We start from the raw sequence: 24,785 nt of genomic DNA on the forward strand, positions 1-24,785 counted from the left end.
ACGAGGCCTACAGGTCGATCCCAGTCTGTGCTTGAATCAAACCACCCATACGAAAATATTCTATGGTCGGCTATAGAAAAATCCTTGTATAGTCGGCTGTAGAAAATTCTTTGTATAGTCGGATATAGAAAATTGGCCCTAATAGCTAAAGAATTTTGTTTGGCTGCCTTTAGCCTTTACTATAGTCACAGCTATGGGTGTCTTTAGCTTTTGGTATGGTTTTGTGTCATTATGTGCCTAAAGCATTTTCTAATGCCAGTTATAGACTTCTCCATTGTTCACCTTTTTATTCCCTATAGCTTATAGGCATAATTTTCAACGATTTCTATAGCACTTTTTAGGCACTTTTACGTCTTGCTAAACACTTACCTATAGTTCAATCTATGCTTCTCTTTAGCAGCCAGGCTATAGCTTCTTATGGCTTTATCAGGCCAGGCTATAGCTTCTTATGGCTTTAATTTTCATTTCCTTTAGCAATCTTTATGGTTTCCTAAAGAATTTTGTATAGATGATGTTGCCTACATATCATTCTCAATTGCAGGCTAAAGATTTGTCTTTTGGTCTCTTTAGTTCTCTACATGCAGTTGTATGGCTTGTTATAGACTTATCTATAGCTCAGTCAATGCTTGTCTTTAGCAGCCACGCTATAGGCTCTTACACCTTTAATTCTGCTTTTCTTTAGCAACCTGTATGGTTTGCTAAAGGCTTTTATATAGAAGATGTGGCCTATTGCTTGCTCTCAATTGCAGGCTATAGCTTATTTTTCAGTTTCTATGGTTGCCTACAGGCAATTGTATGGCTTGTTAAAGACTTCTCTATTGCTGAAACTATGCACCTCTGTAGCAGTCAGGCTGAAGCCTTTTATCTCCACCTCTTTAGCAATCTTTATGGTTTGCTAAAGGCTTTTATATAGAAGATGTGGCGTATTGCTTGCTCTCAATTGCAGGCTATAGCTTATTTTTCAGTTTCTATAGTCTACAGGCAATTGTATGGCTTGTTAAAGAGTTCTCTATCGCTGAACCTATGCACCTCTGTAGCAGCCAGGCTAAAGCCTTTTATCTCCACTTCTTTAGCAATCTGTATGGTTTGCTAAAGGCTTTTTATATAGAAGACGTGGCCTATTGTTCGCTGTCAATTGCAGGCTATAGCTTACTTTTCAGTTTCTATAGTTGCCTACAGGCAATTGTATGGCTTGCTAAAGACTAACCAATGCTTTTTTTCAGGCAGGCTATAGAATTCTATTTACGTCTCTTTTGCACTTCGTATGGTTTGGTAAAGAATTTCATGCTGCTTTTGCTACTGGTCTCTTTAGCAGGCATGCTATAGCTTCCTATAAAAATTCTTTATAAAGAAGTGCAAAGATTGCTAAAGCCTTTACATGGCCTAACATTCTTACAGCTTTCAAAAGTGTGATGTCTTGCCTTTCCATGACAGCATTAGTGCTTTGTTAAAAGTATAACAGCTATTGGAAAGTGTAAATCACATAACTTTATTTGCCGCCATCTCCTGCTGCTCCTCCATTTAAGTCTTCCACTTCTGCCTTGTGCTTATTCAGAATTGATGACAATGACTGGCGAATGGGCGCCTCTCTGATCAAGCCAAATTTCTTGCATGTGTACTCTGAAAACACAAAAAAATAACTTGCATGGCAATATTAGGATTTGATAACTAATACGCATCTTTACAGCACAACTCAGGTGCCCATTAAAGCACATTCACCTAACCTGAATCCCAAGTATACAGGTAGACAGATTTTACCTGCAGGCCTATCTGAACCCCACGCCATCACATTCTGTTGCAAATGATCCAGCTGCGCTGTAATATGATATTCAGATAAAACTGCCTGTTAGCTTGTACAGTGCCGGCTCTATTTAATATGGCTCATTAAACAAAACCGCGCCATCAGCACTGTCCACTTACCCCCTCCTGGCTACTGCAACACTGTCAACAAAAGGGATTCTACACTTTACCCTTGGCACCATTCTGAGCATAGCTGATTAGAGGCAACACACATCCCTCACTCAGCTCGCATGCCCATAGCTACTAAACACTCCAGTTGGCATCAGCATTTCACATTTAAGCTCTTGCTGAAATTCACATTGCCCAAAGGGTAAATCCCTGTAAAATATTTTGTGGTAGAAAAATACGTGCTCTTTTCTATGCACTGTATCCACAATGCAAAATGTTCATGGCTGATTCCATAAGAGATCAAAACTACCTAAATATTTTATATTTTTAATTTGCTTGGCTATTCTATATGCCAGGTGTTTCAGGGAAGGAGATCACTCATTTTTAAAAATATGGTTTTTGAGGTAAAGGGAAGCTTTTTGCGGCATATTAATATCAGTTTTGGCGGAAGTCAAAAAATAAGCAAATCATGTTAATTAGTAAAGTTCCTAATTAAATTCTGATAATTAACTTTTGTATTAATTGCTGATTGCCACCCGCTTGCAATTAGTGATTTGTATCCGGCCACTAGTAATAACCATAGCAGGTTTTAAAATTTCGAAAATGCGATTACCCTCGCCGCTCTGGCTCAACTATTTTGGGCCATTTCTGGCACCATTCGAAAACCGTGCACCGGCGGCAGAGCTAAAAGCGATGTCAATCAAATCGCGTCACTTTGTCATGTGGTCTGCACTGTCCCGCCCAGGATGGAACACCGTGACAATGCACGTGTGTGCTGGCGCTGCGCCAATGAAAAGTAATAAGGTGCTCCGAAGGCACCCGCAGCGAGCATACGCTTTGCCGATGCATGACAAGAGTGATAGCCACGTGACAGCCCCCTTGAGTGACACGAGCTTGTGGGTGCAGCTGTATGCCTGCATCGGCCACGCGGTTTCGATTTCACGCGCCGCGAAATCCCAGAATATCTTGCCGCGTAGCGGCAAGCAAATTCCCATTTTCGAAATTCTAAAAACAGATGTGGTTATTACTAAAGGTCGGCTACAAATCCCTAAATGCAAGCGGCCGCCTATCGATAATAGTTAAAAAGTTAACTATCAGAATTAAATTAAAAACTTTACTAGTTACCATGATTCACCTGTTTTTTGACGGCCACCAGCACTGCAATTACTATGCTGCAAATAGCTTCCCTTTACCTCAAAAACCCTATTTCTAAAAATCAGTGATCACCTTCCCTGACACGCCTCGTATAATTGAGCACAGTATTCAATGGTCCAATATGAATGCTTTGTGGTGGTGCGACACTTATTGAAACAGCCTTTAGGAGGGGCATTTAGGCGATCCTGGGAGGCAAGCCAGATAGGCCAAGATTTGTGAGACTGCACCTATATCAGGAGAAAAAGATTATGAATGTCGTCGTGGCAGAGGCAGCATTTACATGCAGAGTAAGATTTTGAAACTTCTAAATGACGTGAACCATATACAAGCCATGACGAATACATTATGCCCAACAAAATTAGAGGTGAGTAAATACTAGAAGCTTATTTCCAACGCTGTGAGGTATTACTGCTTCCTAGAAGAAATTCCAAAAAACAAGTCTCCAGTTATGCTACCATATAAACGCGTGTAAGGGCCGCACTTTTTTTTCCAGATTTGAGGGCCAATTTTCGGGGTGCGGCCCATACACGCGATTTACGAAAAAAAAATTTTTTAAGTAAAAACACACCAATGAGGAAATCAGCAGCATTTATTCTACGTTCAATTGCCACTCGCGGTGTATTCCCACTGCGAGCTGGCCGGTGCACGCTCATCCCACAAGAAGTTCGGCAGCACGTCCGCTGTCTATGCGTAGCCGTTTTGCGCGCTTCCATCACTTAGCAGAGCAGCACTTCTTCCAGTTCAGGAAACTTGCATGGCTTGCATCAGAAAGCGCGCTTGTTGCAGCTTGTGTTCCTCAATGCATCCTTTTGGTTGCACCATCGTCAGACGCACTTCTCGGCTACGTCGAATTTCCTGTCCGCCGCACGCTTGCCGTGTTCGATAGCAAACTCCCAGCCGTGTAGCTATTAAGGTGCTTGCCTTATCGTGCTAAAACTGCTAAAACTACAACGCTCCGCAGCAGCACGCGAAAGCTGCAACTAACACCTGTGCCTCTGACAGCAACAAAACGCTAGAGCTGATGCCGATATGAATAGCGGGAGCTCGCGGCGGAGGAAAAAGTTGATGATGATGATGAGCCGCGGCCTCTGGTGCCATCCATGGGCGGCACCTGGAAGCTCCTGTCCGCATGCGTTGCCTCCGCAATGAAGTGGGCCGTTGCTCGCAGCCGAAGCTGATCGCGGCGGTCACGGCGCGTGCATTTCGAAGGCTATTCACACATGGGTCGTATGGAAAGTATGGGTGCGGCTCTTACAAAGATATTATTTTTTTCTATTATTTCCTTCTAGAAAACACTGTGCGGCCCATACAGGGGTGCGGCCCTTACATGCGTTTATACTGCATATTTAAGAATTTTTTCTTCAGCAACTGTATATCACATTTTCAACTTTGCAGATGAATAAGCAATTAGGTGATTCAAAGAAGTACCAACTTTCACTTTTACATATAAAAGGAAAGCATAGGAAATAATGTCCCAAATCCGGTATCTTTAAATACAGCCTTTTTCAAAAACAAAAATAAGCATCCCATCCAAATTTTTTCTTAACATTCCTGAAGGAGACCAAGAAAGAACAGGGGAAAAGAATGTTGCATTATTTTGGTTTTCAAAATTGTAATCAAAGCTTGAACCTGTAGCTTATGGAGCATCGGCAAAGGAACCTAAATTAAGGTTGAAAAGCTGTGACTATGTCGTCCACTACTCTACATTATCTCTAAATGCCAAGACAGACTTTTTCAGTCAAGAGAGAGTACACCTAATCACATTTATTAGACCAACACCTATATGTTAAGTAACAGGGAACAGTGGTGCAGCACATAGGAATGCATGTAAAGAAGTGTTCAAAGCAATTTTCTGACCACGTTGCATTGCACCTATGAGGTTTTCATTAGTGAACAAATCACAAGCAGATATTGGAATAGAATGTGGAAGTGTAAAAGCCTATTTAAAAGCCCATGTATTTTTAAACACCATAATATGTGCTTACCGCAGTTACTCCAGCCAGCACATATTGTCGAGTTTTAAAGATACACTGGAATTTAAATGATGTTTTGCACTTCCACATCCTGTTCTAAGATGAACTAGCTGCATTTACATCAAATAGGTGTTAGTACAATGAACATCATTAGGTGCACTTTCTTGACAGAGGCCTGTTTTGGCATTTAGAGAACATATAGAGTAGCAGACTGCATATTCGCTGCTTTCGAACCTTAATTTATTCTCCATTGCCAATACTTGAGAAGCTACAGGTTAGAGCTTTCATAACGTTTTTTTTCCTGTTACTTTTGGTCTCCTTACAGAGACTCGCTGTACAAATTTTAAGAAAGTTATGGATCGGATGTCTTAAATTTAAATAAACTTCAGATTCAAGAAATCATTCCTTATGCTTTCCTTTTATATATACCAATGAAAGTTGGCACTCTTTTTAATCACTTCAATGCTTATCCATTATGCAAATTTGAAGGCGTGACTTATACAGCATCACTGGACGCTTGTGGTGTTTTTAGTTTCTTGGAAGCAGTAACTTCCACAACAAAATGGAAATAAGCCAGTCACACTAATTCTGATCTGTAATTTTGGTGGGCAAAATGTATTCACCATGGCTTATACAGTACATCATTATTCGTAAATGATTGAGGAGTTGCAAAATAGTGCTGTGCATGGAAACGCTACCTATGCCACGATGATTTTATAATCGTTTTTTCTAGGAAAAGACATGTTCTCGCTACAGCATCCACTACTGGATACTGTGTGCAATTAGTATTGTAAGACAGACAATTTGGGTTTGATGCCCTAGCGGCCAATGCCCCAGAAGGAGAGAAAGGCGACGGAAGACGAAGCTGACGAAGACGAAGCTCACGAATGCTTGGCTACGGAGCTGCGCTGTGTTAAAAAAGATTTTGCAAGTGTAAAGACGCAAATCTAACAAAAACTAAACATTTTGACAGCTTTGCCTCTCTGGTTGGGTTTGAGGACTTGTAATAAACTGTACATCTCCAACCAAAAATTTTAACTTTAACCCAACGTTTCGGAGCCGACTTGGCTCCTTCATCAGGGGTGACTGAGGGCAGTAGCTAGCGTCTTTTAATTATGGAGGGGAGGAGGGGGTCAAAGGAACGACAACTGTGATGCGAAAGGCGTGGGGGAGGAGGGTTAGGCTGTTAGTCATGCTGGCGCACTGCAGAGAGGTGGTTAATGGCAACTTTTTTTTTTGTTGAGTTGAAGACCGAAGTCCCTGGGCATGTACTGGGGGCAGGTTTGAGTCGGAAACCTATGCAGCCCGCTGCACGACTACATTGGACACAGTGCTGAAGTTTCATGCAACATATCTGTCTCATTCCAGCCATAAGCTCTACAAATATGCAAAACTGCAAGAATACTTACTTATCACCGCGTTCACCCGAAAAGGGTCCAATTGGGGTTTAGCATCCTTCCTTTTGTGTGCATTGGACTGCCTTCCTGTTATCGACTTGTTCACCAACTCCGCTGGGTCAAACACCTGTCTGAGCAGCTCTCGTGCATAAGTGCTGGCAGTCTTACGAGGGAGGCCTACATCCAGCATCTTCAACACAAATTTTTCAACCAGGCAGCCGCCAATATATTCCAAGTCGTCACCCTGCATGTCATCGAAGATTTTGTTTAAAACTCATTTACAAAAAATACCCTCTAGGTTCCTGACTCAAAAATGTTATTGGGGCTGCGTAACTTTCAAGCTTCCTACTTGAATGCACTTTGCAATAAGGTCAAGCGTCAGATTTCTTTTGTCTCTCTTTAGCCAACTACCTAAATATCTAACAAAAGGGACAAGAAATGTTGCGTTTACACTGCCACAATTTGGACATTTTTTGCACGCCATAGAATTTTAAATGCAGAAATGGGCACTATAAAAGCACGGCTAAATAAAAAACCCACTAAAAGTACTGCACTTCAGGTGCCATCAGCACAAAACGTACATGGACCACAGAAGTGAATTCAAGCATTTCTTGAAACTTGGCACAGGAGTAATGGTTTACCCTGTTGGTAGAGGCTAAGCATGGTGGACCATGTTTGTAGCACTCTGTAGTTTGCATGCAGCTCATAGGGGCCCTGGAATACAGATCTAACATGATTTGCATTTTTGTATTGATAGTATGGGGTCCTTGGCAATGCTTTAACACCCAGGGAGATCACTAAACTCGTAATTTTTTAATCTGCTTCCCAAACACTGGTCTCAGGCTGATCACGCCAAAACATAGCGGCGATTTTCAACAGAGAGCCATGAGGGGGCAATAAAACTAGGAGACTAGATGACTAGATCACTTTACACCAGGGGAATGAATAAAAAATAAAACGTCTATGAGTACAGTAAGCCTTATATGTACATGGTTTGGTTTATGGTTTATCGGGGTTTAACGTCCCAAAGCGACTCAGGCGATGAGGGACGCCGTAGTGAGGGGCTCTGAAAATCTTGACCACCCGGGGTTCTTTAACGTGCATTGAGATCGCACACTCCCTATACATGAAAAAAAAACAAATATTCTACTTTAAACTATAGCTTAGATGGGCATTGTTGTTCAGGCAAGCAATAGTGAGAATATATATATATATATATATATATATATATATATATATATATATATATATATATAATAAGCCAAGCCAATCAATGAATTCCATGACCAAAAATGTCAACAGAAAGTGTGATGGAGACGTGTATGAGAACAGCTATAGTAGGATATAATGTAAAAAAAAATGCAGTTGCTAAACAATCGCTCTTTGTTCACTTGCTGCCATTCCGGCTTCTGGAGCAGTTTAGCTTAAGGTCATCATCTCCAGCCTGACTATGCCCACCGCAGAGCAAAGGCCTCTCTTATATATCTCTAATTAACCCTGCCCTGTGCCAGCTGCTGCCATCCTATTCCTACTAACTTCTTAATCTCATCCGCCCATATAACTTTTGGCTACCCCCTGTTACGTTTACCTGCTCTTGGAATCCATTCCGTTACTCCTTGAGAGTGAATGAGTTAAATCGATAAAGCAGTGGTTATATTGCAGGTTTCATAAGCCTCACGTGACCTCGCACCCATTTGTGATGTTGCAACGATACACTGGAACCAAAACAGAAAGTGAGGGAAAAAATTTCAAATACTAATTATTCATTGAGCACTGATGAATTCCCTGTGGTGAACATGTTTACTAAAGTTGAAGGGCACGAAAACTAGTCAAATACAACTCCTTTAAGTTTTATCCAACTTTGGTAGGTTTCCAACCCCGCCAGCAGCCAAAGGATTAGAAGCAGGCATCAAGAGAGCTCTGCTGTGGCCTCGGCCTTTAGCCAACCAGCCCAACCTGCAATGTCAGATGTGTGTACGCACAGCAGCAACAGTCAAAAGGCATAGCTGTGGTCAGCCCTTGCAAAGTAACAACGGCACACAAGTTTTAGTGACCAAAACAGCTGTGATTGGCAGTGCCCGGCGTTGGTACTTAGCGACCAAAACGCATTTTCGGCTTGTTTTATTTAGAATTCTGTGGGTAGATTAATTTAATTTGCAAATTGTGATTTCCGAATTCTTTTTTCAGTGGTCTTTAGAATGTAATCAGGGGGTAACTATCATTAGCATCCATCAAAGTGCAGCCATACGGCTACAAAGAAAAGCTAAGAGCTTCCAAAAAAATTTCATAGATGAAGAATTCCTCCCAGGACCATCGCTTCACACGAGCAGTCACCATACCAACTGAGCTAACCGGGAAGGAGTTGTCAATTAATTCATTCTCACCTTGCCATATGTTACCTCATTTGGTATTGCGACTTATCCTCTGAAGTGGCAGTCCTAGCTTCGAGCCCCAGAGCAGGGCGAATTTTTCTTCAACTACGAAGTTTCCGTGGAAGCTGTTAGCTTTCCTTTGTAGCCGTATGGCTGCACTTTGGTAGATACTAATGAGTAATTATATCCTGCTTATAAATAACTCCATCTTGGGCTATTTCCCTAAACAATGGCCTTTGTAATGTATGGAATAACACCCTGAAGTCATTTTCGTGGTCCAATTTACTTTTACTGCTGATAATACATGTCACTGCACCCAACAGCACACACAGAATTATAGCCTCCAATACCAAAACTGGGAATGCATGGCTGCTGCCAATCAGACCCAATGCAGGCAGAAGCCGAAGCAATGCGTTCTATAATACATTGTGTCAGTGGTTAAAGCACTTGGCTGCAATCAGGATGCAATCCTGGCCATGACAGCCACATTTCGATAAAGGCAAAATGGAAGATGCCCTTGTACTGTGCAATCTCAGAACACGACAAGAACCGCAGGGGATTAAAACTGATCCAGGGCCCTCTACTACAGTGTCCCTGACAGGCTTTAGGACACTGAACTCATGTAGCACCATACCAGGCTGTCACATTCCTTGACTACTTGTCCTGCTCATCATCACTGTTACAGAGTAAATCACAGCAAAACCCAGCAACACTTGCCAACTTTTACGAGTGAGAAAATACTTTGGAGTCAAGTAAAAAATGGCATCAGTTGTACTGTTCTTGGCATTTCGTAACCGTCATTCCGCCAAATAGTTCGGCTGCACAATGGTGCAACTGGCAGCCTGGCACACTGCTTTCTCTCCACAGCTGCATCACTCTGTTTCCAGTGCATCATCTATAGAAGGCTCTTGCAACAAGATATGCCTAGCAATTTCACTGTAATCAAAGAAGCTTCTGTTCTCGACTTTCTAACATTTAAGGTTGACAGTTGTCTTCAAAATACACCTTAAATAACAAATTATGCTAGCATACTATGCATCAGGACAAAACTAGTAACTGCAAGAAAGGATATATTGCACTTTGTCAAAATAGATAAAGCATTTGTGAAGGAAATCTGCTTCACTAGTCGGGTGTCTAGTAGAAAACCAGAAAAACGCCGATTTTTCGAGCGTTTCCTCAATAAGCAGCGTGTCGGGACTGTTCAAAGAACAATTTCTTTTTCGAGTACTTTCCGGAATATTTCAGCAATTAAACTTCGAGACAACATACAAACAAGATGGACGCTTATTTAACGTTCTAAAAAAGGTATTTTTTGGCCGTTTTCCGTGACTTGGAACACACGTCCCTCTTTAAAGGGAAACTGAGGATAAATGGAAATTGGCCTGCATTGATACGCTTCCCGATTTTAATCACAAAGACTATTCTCAGCGGAAGCGGAGCTTTTATAAGCTAGAAAAAAAAAACAATACACGAAATTCAAGAGTCGCAAGCAAAGGCCACCTCTTACGTAAATTGCATGGTGGATAGCAGAGGTCATGGTGTACCGCCATTCACTTCACAATGATTTTAACGCGTTCTTTTCGGTACGACGTCTTGACTTCGATTCGACTGGCTAGAAGATTTTGAAGCCCAATTTCTTGGGGATGATAAATGCATCTTTTTCGTCGGGCCAACGTCAATATAGCGAGAAAGAGCCATAGAAATAATTTTTCTGAGAACAATATATTACTGCGGCTGTTCTCAGTGTCCCTTTAAGCGAAGGTCAATAATAAAAGTGTGCTGTCGTTGTTGTCAGATGTCAGGAGAGTGCTTAGCAATCACAGCATTGATCTGTACTGGGTCAAGCGCCTCCTTTCGTGAGGCTCTCTTTGCTTACAGCACACCCTTTCGCAAAACAGGATTTTCCTTTGTTTTCCTCAGTTGTTTGCACAACCCTCATCAAGGCCCTTAGAAATTGGCGGCAGCACCTCAGAGGTAGGTGTGGAGTGGATCAAGCTCTGACTTGTCAACCGATATTCCGCTGCCAGTGTTCGCCAACACAATACAAGAGCTGACATAAGAAAGTATGAAAAACCTGCTCGTTCATTCCTACCTATAATGATCATGAGGCAACCAGTGACATACCTAATTGGTGTAAAACAAATTGCGGAAGGGATGAAGAAAACAATAACCTCTGGACAAACAACTGATTATAATCGTTCAGGGATTTTTAAAAATAAAAGAACAGTAACACTCTATATGCAAAAAGCTACAATTTCGCCCGAAAACATGTGCTGGCCGATAGTCTCATTCCTGCAACAATCCGCAAAAATAATAGCTGTTCCTCAGAAAGGAGCACAATTTTTCATATCAAGCTGATAACTCTCTGGGCTAGTGCACCATTCCATTGCTTACGAATTATGAAACACTAAAGTTAACTCGCAAACGTCGTTGTGCTTCAGACTATACAACAAAGGATAAATGGAAGAAAGTCGCCCAACTATCAGAGGGTAACCTCAAAAGGGAAAGGGTTTAGGCGATCGCCCTGCCTCCTTCAAACGAGAAGTGTCGCATGGGAAAACTGCACTGGTACAATTTCTTCAGCCTTGAAAGCTCGACAAACGTAGGTTGGAAGAACTAAATAAAAAAAACGGCTCAGCTGCTTCGCTGGCAAGCCAAGATTACTAAATGTACCTCCAGTCTCAAAATGTCCTTGAATAAACACAACTGGCACCGTTGCACCAACGCGCCTATGTACAGGAAGCCTGGTGCTAGAGCGGCCCAGAGCTGGCGGAGATACGAACTTGGTTCTGAACACAACTTTCATGAACAGTACCGTACTCAGTGCAACAGCTAGGGCAAAACATAACATATGCAAACTTTTCCTGATGCTCAAATTGGGTGCCGAAAGATAGCTTTTTTTTATTCTGACATGGAAAAGTTACGCGAAAAAACACCAACTCACCAGACAGGGCACAGAACGTGCCTAAACTGACAACTAGTTTTATTCACAGAACGCGGCATTATTTGAGGGCAACAGGAAATAAACCAGGCATGCGCCGTCAAAAACAGTGCATATGATACATTCTGGCCGACTCCAAGGCCGAATCCTATAGCATCTTATCAAGAAAGGCTATTTCATTGTAATACAGCTCAACAGAAGAATCTCTGGTACAGTCATGCCCATTCTTCTTTATAATATAGGCATCAATCAGTTCGAGTGCGATAGTGTTGGGGCTCTTGACGAGAATTCTGATCTCACTTAGCAGTGGTCTGCAGCCCTGGTAGTTCAGGCAGTGTTTGGGCAAATTAAAACCCTCCCCCGTCGATAACGATAGGTCATGTACCCGTGCGCGATCTTTAACGTTGCGCCCTGTCTGGCCTACCTACTTCTTACCAGAAGTTAGTGGTATCTCGAATATGGCACCGATTTCTCATCCCTCAAAAGGCCTAGCGTGCTTTTTGCCAAGATCACTTTTCTTTGTTCCTAGTTTGGTGATGCGGCGGCGCAGCTTTTCCAGTTTGAATGGTGCAGTAAGCACCATTGGCTCTTTTACTTGCCCGCCGCGTTCTTCAGGTTGTGCGACACCTTATGCACATAGAGCATCACCGTCGGTCTTCCTTTGCCGCCCTTTGTCGCGATTCTCCTTTATTTATTTTTTTTTATTTTTTTGCATTAGTGTCTCAGCCACAGCCACCATGATCGAACCGGGAAATCCGGCTGAGATAAGATTGCCTATCTGTGCATTAAAGCTTTCATGAATTTTGTGTGGACACGACTTGGTAAAGGCCCCCTCTTGACAAGTTTTGAGTGCGCCGAACTATATGGTAACAGAGCTAAGTGTCCTGTAGCGCCCTCTTTTGGCTGCACCTAAAGCACGGCCAACTCGCTTCCGCACAACGAAGAAAATAGACGGCCCCCGAGTGTGGAACCTGAAGCCACGGCTAGCAGTTCTGTTCTGAGTCACCGAGTCACCTGTCTCGTTCATTCGCCCTTGCGGCATAAATCCGCAAGTGGTGACCTGTACTAGCACAATAACTGATTCGGGAAATCCATCCGCGGTACAGGACTTGCGCCTGAAGGACATCTCGTCGCTGCGGCTTCGCTTTCACCTGTCTGGCCCCAGAACACGCAGGTCTGTCTTTTCCAGATCCAGTTCAAACACAGCCACAGCACCTCGGAAACGACGCGCTACTACCAGCTCGTCTCCGTGCTGCCTCTTGATGTCGCCAGAGAGCTCTCGCACTCTCTCTCCGAACCCAGGAGAAATACACCATATGAACTCCTCAAGACCAAGGTGCTAGAGAGAATCATGACGACGGAACGCGCTTTTAAATAAGCGCGAAGTTCCCACTCACGCCGCGTTGCTTCGAGATATCTGCCTACAACGCCTTCCCGAGACCATTGGCCTTGTCATCGCAGTGGCCGGCGACATCGCCCTCGAACAGGCGGCTGTGCTCGCCGATCTGGTTCATCAGGTGGCTTCCCCGTCCGTCACTACTCTCTTGCCGCTTGTCGGCCCGGCGATTTGGAGTCTTGGAAGCCCGCATCGATGATCTCACCGGCTCAGTCACCAAACTTCGGCGCCCACTCCAGAAGAACCGTGCGCCTCGTTGCAGCTACCGTTCTCCTTCGCGCGCACGTCAAACTCGTAGCCCCAGCACTCCGTCTTTTTGCTGGTATCACCGGCGATTCCGGTACCACGCATCGAAGTAAGCAGCAACCGCAGCGGGGGCCATGCGGTTGAGCATCCGCCCAGCATTCGGGAGGTGCGGGGTTCGATCCCCAGTGCCCTCACGTACCCACCCGTGATACAATGGGTACAAGCTTTCCCCTTGTCTGGTGCTCGGCTTATTTTGGGCGAAACGCTTGGGGAATGTGTCTTTGACCCCACCTTGAGAAATCTAAAATACCTTGTGCCATGCGCTCTTTGGCCATAGATGCCCTTGCGCCATAAAAATCCACTATCATCATCATCATCATCATCGAAGTGAACATGTCCGTGTTCGTGGTCGAAAAACGCTCGCCGAGATCACTAACGGCGGCGTGTGATCTCGCTTGTCACCTCGGCCACCTTTTTATGGGAACCGATAAGCTCTCTTGCGCCCGGTTCCTGACAGACACGGGCGCGGAGATCAGCGTGGCTAACCCACTAAGGCTGACCGTTCCAAGTCAACGGGGCAGTCTCTCTCTGCTTCCATTGCCTCGTCCATAGCGGCGTACGAACTTCGCTCCCTCACTCTCGACTTAGCACTTCGCCGCACTTTTCGACAGGTCTTGTCATCGCTGGCGTTGTCCACCCCCCCCCCCACCCCCCATACAGTCATAGGATCAGATTTCCTCTCATAATACGATTTGGACGTCAGCGTGTGGCGTTATCGACTGACAGACGGTTTGACTGGTCTCTCAATCTCTGGGCTCCTGTCCGTCATTGCTCCCATCGGCATCCGTACACTGATACCTTGCTGTTCCTTCAAGCAAATCCTGAGGCCCTTTTCTGAGTTAACCAAGCCATGAAACCTCACTCGGCCGCCTAAGCATACGGTGACACACCGAACCGTCACCCGCGACCCGTCAGCAGCCGTTCAACCACGCCGCCTGTTTGGGGACCATCTGACTATATCCAAACGGTAGTTAGACCACATGTGACAGCGTGGCATTATACGCCCGTCGTTCAGTCCGTGGGATTCTCCGCTGCAACTAGTGCCCAAGCGAGATCCCGGTGACTGGCGTCCGTGCTGGGACAATCGTGCGTTGAGTGCCAAGACTGTCCACGGCAGCTATCCGCTGCCTCATATCCAGGACCTTATATCGTGCGTAGATGGCTGCGCCATATTTAGCAAAGTGGACCTAGTTCAGTTGTACTACCAGGTACCCGTGGAGCCCGCCGACTTTCCTAAGACCGCCATCACGGCGCCTTTTGGTTTGTTAGATTACGTGCGGATGCCTTTTGGGCTCCGCAACGGGGCTTACACGTTCCAGCGGTTCATCGCTGAGGCTACGCGGGGCCTCCCAACTGTGTTCGCGCACATCGATGATGTCCTCATTGCCAGCTGTATGCCTGAAAACCACGTGCGCCATCTACGTGACTTCTTCCAACGCGTACAGCAGTACGGCCTGGTCGTGAACGTCACTAAGTGTGTCTTCGGCTTATCTGAGCTCGAGTTTTTGGGCCATCAGATATCACCGCATAGTATCCGCCCTCTCTCGTCCCACATCAAGACCATCAAGGGTTATCCCAACCTACTACACTGCGCCAGTTACGCCAATTCCTGGGCTGGTGAATTTTCCCGGTGCTTTGTACCGCACTGCGCACAGCTGCATCGCCCACACACCGACCTCATTCGGTGAACTGCTGGCCCGTCATCTGCCATTTCCTGCACATCATGAGCCCAGGCCACCTTTACTGCTGCCAAGAAAGTTGTCGCGAACGCTGTTCTTCTGATCCATGCGTGCAGCAACGCCCCTACTAGGCTGATGGTGGATGCCTTCAGCGTGGTCGTCGGAGCCGTCTTACAGCATTGCGTTAACTTCGAGTGGCGGCCTTTGTCCTTTTACTCTTGGAGGCTACTTTCTGCTGAGACGCGCAGCAGTGTCTTCAGCCGCGAGCTACTAGCCATCTAAGCTGCGGCACAGTACTTAGGAAATTGTCTGGAAGGATGCCAGTTTCACATGCTGACCGATAACACCAACTGGCGTACATTTTCCGAACCAACTCAACAAAGTAAGTGTTCCGCGAACTCCGCCATCTCGCTTACATTTCGCAATTTACTACCGACATCCGGCACGTGAAGGGTGCCGATAACAGCGCCGCTGATGCCCTTTCTCGTATAGCTGTTGTTGACTCCATCTTTAGCCGTCTACTGGGCCGCATTCTCGTTCGCACAGCAGAATGGCAGCGAGCTTAAAGCTTTTCGCGAGAGCCCCCGTTCTCTCCAACTGCGGCTTGTGCCCCATCCGTGCTCGCCTGAACCTTTGTGGTGCGATCTCTCAGCAGACCTTTCCCGCCATTTTGTTCCCGCTTCACTACGTCTCACCATTTTCCACTTGCTACACAACTTCTGTCGTCCAGGCTTTCGGGCTATTCAGCGCCTTCTCGCCGTGCGCTATGTCTGGCCCGGTATTAACGGCGATGTGGGCGCGTGGACGCCCACATATCTGTCCCGCCAGGCAACAAAGGTCTTCTGTAATACCAAGGCGCCTCCTCAGGCATTTTTTCCACCAGGCCATCGTTTCCACCTTCTTCATCTCGACATCGTTCGTCATCTACCCGTGTCCGAAGGTTATCGTTAACTACTCACCATGGTCGACCGTCTCACACGCTGGCCGGAGGCTGTTCCCATTACTGACATCTCCGCTTAAACTGATTCCTGCGCCTTCATTTCTACGTGGGTGTATCTCTTTCGTTGTCCTGACACCGCGACAACAGACCGTGGGCGCCAATTTCACTCCACCCAGTTTGTTTCTCTTACTGTCATTATTTGCGCCACTGCCTGTCACCCATGCGCAACGGCATGGTGGTATGCCTTCACCCCTAACTCTAGGCCGTCCTAGCTCCCTGTCTCCGCTGCGCCAGCTGGCTTGACGCCTTGCCTCTTGTCCTACTTGGTTTAAGGGTCGTCCTCCAAGCACACCTGCAGTGCTCTCCAGCAGAGCTGGTGTACGGTACTTCCCTGCGTCTCACTGGAGATTTCTCCTCATCAGCGCAGCCACAAGCCCAGCCGCAAGAACACCTGCAGCGTCTCGTGGACTGACTTAAATGACTCTGGACCATTCCGCCTATTCCTTCCCGCCGCAACACCATCTTCGTTCACCCGGATCTCATTTCCACACGTTTTCGTTCGCCGCAACGCTGTCCGGGCACCACGAACCCGCCTTACGACGGACCATTTCACGTTCTCCGCCGTACCCTAATACTGCCACCCTCCTTCAGTATAGCTGTGAAGAGACGCTCAGTTTGGGCAGCCTTCAGCAGGCGTACCTGGAGACCACGACTGAGTGCCTCACAGTGTCGCCTGACATCGGCAGGCCCCTGTCCGCCGCCTCCGACTCCCCGTTTCCCCTCCTACGCTGCCAGCCATCAGTTCAGTTCCGACTTCAAGTCTAGGCGGGGGACCTGTAGCGCCATCTTTTGGCTGCTCCTAGAGCACAGCCAACGTGCGCCCGCACGAAGAAGAATATAAAGACGACGCCTGGGTGTGTAAGCCACGGCTGCCAATTCTCCGCCGTGGATATATGCCTTTAAGCCGGATGACATCATCACCATCACTTATGCTCTGCCCTAGATCCGAGTCAGCTGACTCGTTCCTTCGCTGCTGAGGCACATGCCTATAGCCCTTTTAGGAAGTGTGCAGCAATTCACTGGACATGTCAAGCGAGGGTGTAGGGTCATGAGATCTGAGATGTGGAGGCAAGCTCGGCTCTTCCAGGATTGATTACATGTTTTGTTACGCCTAAAACCGGGGTTGGCGCGCCGAACACATGTTACGTGTGCATAGGCGCCTCGCCGCACAGATTGCAGAGAGGTGATGGAACAATGCCGTTAGCCAGCTGTTGATGCTTACGGGAAAGAGCAAGGGTGTTCATCCCACCAATCCCGGCCTGATAGTGTTTGGTGACATGCGTGTCGCGAATAAGATTAGCAGTATACTGAAGAACGGACCTAAATTCAGTTATGAAGCTTCAGCAGAAGCCCATGAATTGCTGGCGGTGAACCGAGGAATGGCCAGAAAAACAGATGGGGAGAATTAGCGGAGGTGCCGCTTACAAGGAATGGATGCTCTGTGAAGGTCGGGTGGGAAGCCCTCTTCAGCAAGGATGCAACTAGAAATAGGAGCTGCGGCTCGGTTCTTCAGGCACAACGACCTACGCCTGATGCAGGCCGACAAGAATATATGATTTTTCATTTCGCCTATGGGTGTCTACAATGGCAAGGCAGTACAAGCACTAAGGAAGAATTTCAACCAGGTAAGTAGCGCTGCTACTAAGAGCAACACATCGAGGTTGTGCAGGGACCTGTGCCTTTCACAACTGGTAATGGCGATCCGCAAGCGCAAATCGAACTCGTTAAGTGTATTTTCTTTACAGCAAAAACTCATAAAACGGACATACCGTTTCGTACAATGGTTAGGGAAGAGGGGTCTTGGCAGATGAATGTTAGTAAGTTAAGGCTGTCAACTGGGCTAGTTGTGTTTATCACCCATGTTAACTAGCGCATATACAGACACGGACAGAGAGAGGTGGGATTGGATTGGCTTGTGTCCTGTCCCACCTGTATCTGTCCGTGTCTGTGTCTATGCGCCAGTTAACATGTGTTAGCCAGTTACATTATAAACAATTGAAAAAACTGAGAGTAACAAACCCTTTCTTCGCGAAAAGTTCAAAAGATGTCACGGAGTACCTCGAGTGCCAGACAATTTGGTTTGTGTTTTCGGTGAATGTCGAACACCTTTTCTATTCTGTAAAGAAAAGAAGGCTGTGTTGTTCTCATTGGTAAGGGCATGTGTGGAAGAACACAAAGAAGTGTCACTCCGGAAATATGCAGGCATGTCCTTATATGGTTTTCCGAATCTTATTGCATTTTACCTCAGCACCACTTTTAACTTATTTGACAAATACCATTATCTGCAACGTCGTGACTTATGCATACGGTCAGTATAGCAGCTGTATTAAGCAACATGTTTTACCTCATGTTGACTGTTCACTGGCCGCTGCCCAAGGTGGCAGTAAGGTTTTAAAGGTCATGAGGTACATAGATATTTTGGTAGTGGTTTTGGGCAAAAACCATGCTATAACGTGCCAGGATATGTTGAAACAGCTTTTCGTTCAGTTTATGCAACATGGTGAAGGTTTAACCTTTACTCATGAAATGCCGTCTGAGGACACCCGGCAGTTTTTAGACATCCGCATGAAATTTTCAAACGGTAATGTATGTTGGCTGTATCATCCCAGAGCCCAGAAACATGTGTTACCCCATACTTCGGCGCACTCAATGTTGTCAAGAGCGCGGATTGCTACTCACTGCCTGGATTCTGCTCTCATCTAGTCGTGTACACACAAAATTCAGGAAAGCATTAATGTACAGGTGCGCAGGCTTATCTTATCCGGACTCCTCTGTGCGATCGTGACGGATTTGGCTGAGGCACTACTGCAAACAATGAAAAGAAAAACGCGACAAAGGAAGAAAAACAAAGAAAGGCCGACAGTGATGCCGTATGTGCATAAGGTGTTTCACAAACTTAAGAATGCGGCGGGCAAGTAAAAGAGCCAATGGTGCTTACTGCAGCGTTAAAACTTGCAAAGCTGTGCCCTCGCATCACCAAACAAGCAGCAAAGAAAAGTGGTTGTCGCAAGAAGCACGTTCGGCCCTTTGAGGAATGCGCCATCGGTGTCTTGTACAAGATACCACTACCTGTGTAAGAAGTACGTAAGCCAGACTGGAAGCAGCGTTAACGATCGCGCACTGATGCATGGCCTATCGTTGTCGACGGGGGAGGGGGGGGGGGGGGGGTTCTAACTTGCCCAAACACTGCCTGACTTGTCAGGGTTTCAGACCACTGCTGAGTAACATCAGAATTATTTTCAAGAGCCCCAACACTATCGCACTAGAACTGATGGATGCCTATATCATAAATAAGAATGGGCGTGACTGCATCAGCGACTCTTCTGTCGAGCTGCATAACAGTGAAATAGCCTTTCTCGATAAGATACGGAAAGATTCGGCCTTGGGGTCTGCCAGAATGCATCATATGGGCGGTTTTTACTGTGAATGCCTAGTTTGTTTGCTGCTCCGCTCAAATAGGGCTGCATTAAAACGAATAAAATTAGTTGTCAGTTTGCGCTCCTCCAGTAGCTTGTCTCGTGTGCATGTCTTTTCGCGCAACGTTGCCACGTCAGAAGAAATTCACCAAGTAGACCGACAACTTGTTCGACTTAAAAGTAGGTTTCAAGACGTGCAACGCTGGCTTTCAAATCATACAAGAAAATTCTAAGGGCACTTAAGCTCCGCCTTAAGGGTACGACGCGAAAGCGTTATTGGGTCCCTTCAGCGGCCTGGGATCCTCTGCACATTTCTTCGCACAGACACCGACAAGGACAGCGTTGTAAACAACGCGGTGACAGGTGGTCACATATAGCCCCGAAACTGTCCCGCTGAACGAGCACTGCTCAGTGGTCGAAGAGTAGCGAGCCGAGGTCTCGACCCAATGAAAAGCGGTTCGAGTCTCGGCTCCGCAATTCTTCTATTAATCGTAAATGCTTTTGGTCAGAGGCATTGCGTAATATTGGTGGAATGATGTCAGAACCTTGTAGACGAAGGACGAATTGTCGTGCCATCACAGCTGTTCTACTGTGTGATTGTTTTGGGGTGTTTTAATTACCCGTGCCACGTCATGTGGTTGTGACGTCGCAACCTTGTAGACCAATCCCTATTATTTCGACACGCCACCAACTACGGCAATTTTCGCTCTGAATGGGCCTGTAATGACCTTTTTAAAAGTTAATTGAAGAGGCTGAAGATGTGCTTACTCCTTGTTTTACTGAAGCATCATTGTTTTTAACGAGTAGGGCCAGAATTTTCTGCTCGTTCTGTCCTTGGAATAATCTTCAAACGTCTAGAAACAATATTGCCACATACAATTTGTCACAGCAAATTTTTGACTACAATTCAGTTTCTCCTCACATTGTTTTGTTCTAGTTTCAGCAGCCGACTGCTGGTTGTGACATCAAAGACAAGTTGACTCAGTGTTGAAGTCACGTGAGACATAAACAGAAATGCAGTAGCTTATTTGTTGATACGTTCCCCGGCCGGCTGTTGCGCGGACTAGTATAAATGAAAACAACAAAGCAACGAACATATTGCAGTTTTTGTATCGCACATGAAGCTTGAACGTCCTTCTTAGTCGATTGCGACGTCACGGCGACCATTCGACTGCTGAAATTGAATTATAAGTTATTTAGTGGGTGTAAACTAATTTCATTCATGTGTTGACCCATCTCAAACTGCTCTCATTATGGGGCTGCACTGGCACACTTGTCTCCTTGGGTAAGTAGGTCGAAAGAGAAGGGTCCCAATGGAAAGAATAATAGATGAAAAAGCAAGCACACATAGGTAAAAGCAATTTCAGGCATAATATATCGAAGCGTACAAGTCAAAAGTTCTGGTGTGGAGGGCCGCTTCTAACCTAGAAATTTTGTTTTGCTTCGCGAGTTTATATACTTCAATGTTTCCATTTAATTATCACAAAAGCGAACTGCTTACGCAAGCAGGAATAACCGGGAGTCAAAGAATTGTTACAGTTAAAACCGAAGGAGTTGCACCTGACCAGGCGAGAGGCTGAAATTTTTAGGCCCAGAATACTGCACATCCTGGAGTTTGCAGGGGTTTGAGACCTCTTAATTATATGGCAATGGTATATACAAAATTACAAAGCAAAACAATGTATCAAAAAGTTTGGTACTCCTTATCCTTTCGCCTACAGCCCCTTCCTGAGGACAGGCTGCAAATTAAATGCTTTTTCTAATGTATTCAATTAATCACAGCCCCTTAACAAAATATACCACGTAATACAGGTAGAGGGCTTCTTAAGTAAGCTGGGTACAAGCCTCTATTGCATAAATGAGAATAAGCTCGTATTCTTGTGCAACCCGGGAACACGAGGTGTCAATGCTCTGTCACTCTGACATATTGTCTTTTTAAACTGCTCACAAGTATGAAAAATCCAATGATCATGCAGCAATTACGTAGAGCATAACTGCTAAATGGGGACCACAATAATGCAGTGCTCGGGACATCTTCAGTTCTTGCACTCATAGCTACAATTACGACACAAAAAAATTTAATGGAATAAAAGAGCACAACGATAGTTTGTGATCTGTAGTTAGTCTTCAAATGAGCTTTAAGCCTTCGGTCTAGAACTATTCCCATGGTCACCAGAAAAGCAGTAGTTTACCATCTCAGCTGCAGCAGTGGTGCGAGCAGATGCTGTGGACTCCACTCTGTGGGTTATTTTTTTCAGGCACTTCACTATCTTTAATGAGTCGGAATATAACAGCAAACACACAGAGTACAAATTAAAAGCATATATGGCCTAGTCTAAATCGCACAGCCTTTTGGAGTGGAACGTTCATTTATCAGGCAAGCGAAACCAAACATAAGTGTGCCACAACAGAAAACAACAAATTAAAGGCGCACGCACACGCTGATAAGCAGGTGTACGAGCAACGTGACCGACCTGATGACAAGAACGCATCTTCTGACTTTATAGAAAAATGTACAAGAAATCGTTACTAGTACAACTATAGAGAACCTGGCCTAGCATTTAATTTTATGTGAAACTAGCGCTTGTGATTTTATGTAATATGTTATGTAACTTTATGTCGAGAGCATTTATGAAAATTTCTGGCAAGGAACTTGCTAAAATGCATGCAGTTGCTTTTTCGGGACATCATGGAATTCAATGAGGGTAATATTATTAATATGCCTACCATAGAACTCTAATTATTCGATTCCGAAGCTGCCGCTCCAGAAACAAAAATACAAATTTTTCTTCCCATTTCTGAAGTCGCAACTTGAACACCCTATAACACAAGTTCTGCTGCAGCCAGACACATAATTTGACCGTTATTGAATTTCTTGATCTCCAGAGAAACCACTTCATGCATTTCAGCAAGTTACACCCAAAAAAAGTTTTAAAAGCTTTCGAGAAAAAATGCATATCATAATATTCATCGCACAGGAATTTGTTTTACATGGAATTAAACGATGTATTTACAATTAGCACAAAAAATACGTTACCTGAAGACTTTAGATTGGACTTCACTATTAAAATTTTGTTTTCTAATACCGACTTTCTTTTTTAACGCCTCAAGTTTAACGTCATCAATGTTAGAAAAGAGGCTAGTTGGTAATGTATCTCTTCGTAACTTGTGCTACGTCCTGTTCTTTTCGTTTGTCGGCGCCCAGCAGTTTCAAGTAATGAAGAAATGCCGTACCAACTGGCCCCTTCATTGTACTATGACCTGTTGCTGCTACTAGGTTCTGCTACCTAGCTACTAGGCTTTGGAAGCAATACTGACGCGGAAGTACTGCCACGTAGACCTGCAAGCAAGGCGCACACAATCACTTTGCCCAGAAAGGAGGAGTTTCATTTCAGCATTTGTTGGACAGTGCGCACTGCTCGAGTGTTCTACACGTGGGTGACTCGGACTGTACATGCTTGAACGTGCAAATTTCGTCTTACTTTGTTCACCTATTTCTCACTTGTGATAGAAAATAGCATGCCCGGCCAAAAATGTACACCCTTCCAATTTTTTAACCTGAACGCGCGAGCGACGACTTCTCGGCGCTGCTGTGGCGGGAGAAGGAGAGGAGAAAGCCTGCGAGCGCAAGGGCACGCCCACAATTCCTGCTGCTGGAGTAAGCTTCGTCTGCTAGGGTGTTCTCATTAGCGCGAAGCAACCCCTGCGCACCATCGGATTTTATGCATCGGAGGCCCAAGAAGCTGCGAGCAATTATTTTTATCCGCTGCATATAGCATGGGTGATTCTGAAAAGAGCGTACATTTGGGAACTGCCTAGCATGCCCAAGAAACCAGTTGCAATCATTACATATGAAAAGCTGATTGAAGAGTAACCTTGACTTTGCCGTGTTACTTTCGTTGAAGAAAATGCTGTCGACACGCTACCCGAAAATACAACCGGGGCCTGTACAGTCGTGCTTGGAACGCTACGCGTTTGCAACAGTCCACAGCTGCAAACCCGTAGCAGATAGAACACGAAACGAACAGCACTCTCAGAACTCGGCCATAAGACTTGCTTCGCAGGTGTTGGTCCGCACGAAACAGAACAGCAAAGCACACGACGCTAGCTACAGAGACACGGTCAGTGCGCATGCCCGTTCCCTCTCCCGTTTTCCGCTCTGCTTCACCTCGACACCGTTGCACCGGTCAGTCGACGCTCGCATGTTCATGATAAAAAAATGAAAGGTGTAAAATCTAATTTTTCTGGCTATTTTATACCATTGTCAAAGGGTGAGCACTTTTTCCGGCACGTTGCATACGTCACTACGAATGCGGCAAGGCGTTTCAATTGAAATTAAATCTCTCAATGGACCCAAATCATCTTTATACTTTCGTAGTAGCAAGTAACAAGGTCGCAATTAGCAAGGTGCTTCTTGAATTGGCCTCAAACGCGTCAGGGCACACTGACCAGTAAATCATCACAAGCAACGACTACAAGAAAATAATACACCGTATAAAATAAGGGGCAATAAAGTTTTATAGTCCGTGCTTATGTGGTGTTTAATTATGCCTACGTTCTCGTCAAAATTTGCACCAAAGCGATTTTATAACGATGCCAGTCACTGCCAACCGAAGTAACTTGCACTGCCTCGAAGCGCCTACAATCCAGAGCAAAGTGGGGAGGGGAGAGACTTGCCTGTAATAAATTACGATAATATTTTGAGGACTTACCCCTTGAGGCGATTCGGCAGAGGAGTCCCCAGCGCTACTGGAGGATGCAGTACCGGGTTGAGAGATTTTTGCGCGCCGCCTCTGCATCTTCGCTGTGTGCCTGCAAACAAAGCATGCCCACGGTCGCGAACTGTACAAAGGAGTAGTGTGGTTATAATCATACTCACCACAGTCAAGCAGCTTGGCCATTTCAGGAGGCTCTCCATACTCCAAATTCATGGGGACGTGACTGTTCCACAGCTCCTTTATGGCGTTCGTGTCGGCCATAAGACGCATGCTCACACGGATATCCCAAGCTCACCGATCTTGTATACGTCCCACGAAGCCTCCGTGAGCCATTCCACGACTATGCGCATCAGTTCTGAGGACCCGAAAACGCTAACGCAGCAAACGTCGTGACTACAAGCCAACGTTTTTATATAGCTACAAGCCTCACGGGAAGAAAACGAAAACGGCTATCGCTATGCCTAGGCTATAATGGCTATGACTCAGACATTGAGAGCAGGATTGAGGGCTTGGCCGCAAATTAT

General features: G+C 45.4%; 1 protein-coding gene and 1 long non-coding RNA gene across 2 annotated transcripts in view; both read right to left on the bottom strand.

Annotated features, from left to right (window-relative positions):
• The window catches only part of LOC144108020 (uncharacterized), a 54,722-nt gene that overhangs the window by 24,261 nt on the left and 5,676 nt on the right, over positions 1-24,785 (bottom strand). The window lies entirely within an intron of this gene.
• Positions 1,470-24,531, bottom strand: LOC144112737 (uncharacterized). The gene is made up of 4 exons (XM_077645586.1): positions 24,419-24,531; positions 24,256-24,355; positions 6,446-6,677; positions 1,470-1,620 (listed from the first exon to the last, which is right to left on the bottom strand). Exons 1-4 carry the CDS (start codon positions 24,529-24,531, stop codon positions 1,490-1,492), a joined length of 576 nt encoding a protein of 191 aa, XP_077501712.1. The 3' UTR covers positions 1,470-1,489.

The sequence above is a fragment of the Amblyomma americanum genome, chromosome 1, assembly GCF_052857255.1.
Source record: "Amblyomma americanum isolate KBUSLIRL-KWMA chromosome 1, ASM5285725v1, whole genome shotgun sequence".
Taxonomy (NCBI): Eukaryota; Metazoa; Arthropoda; class Arachnida; order Ixodida; family Ixodidae; genus Amblyomma; species Amblyomma americanum.

Coding starts and splice junctions, on each gene's coding strand:
- LOC144112737 (XM_077645586.1), bottom strand. CDS start 24,531: ATGCGTCTTATGGCCGACACGAACGCCATAAAGGAGCTGTGGAACAGT. Junction 24,356..24,418: donor AAGCTGCTTGACTGTGGTGA/GTATGATTATAA, acceptor CTTTGTTTGCAG/GCACACAGCGAAGATGCAGA. Junction 1,621..6,445: donor TCGGGTGAACGCGGTGATAA/GTAAGTATTCTT, acceptor TTGTGTTTTCAG/AGTACACATGCAAGAAATTT.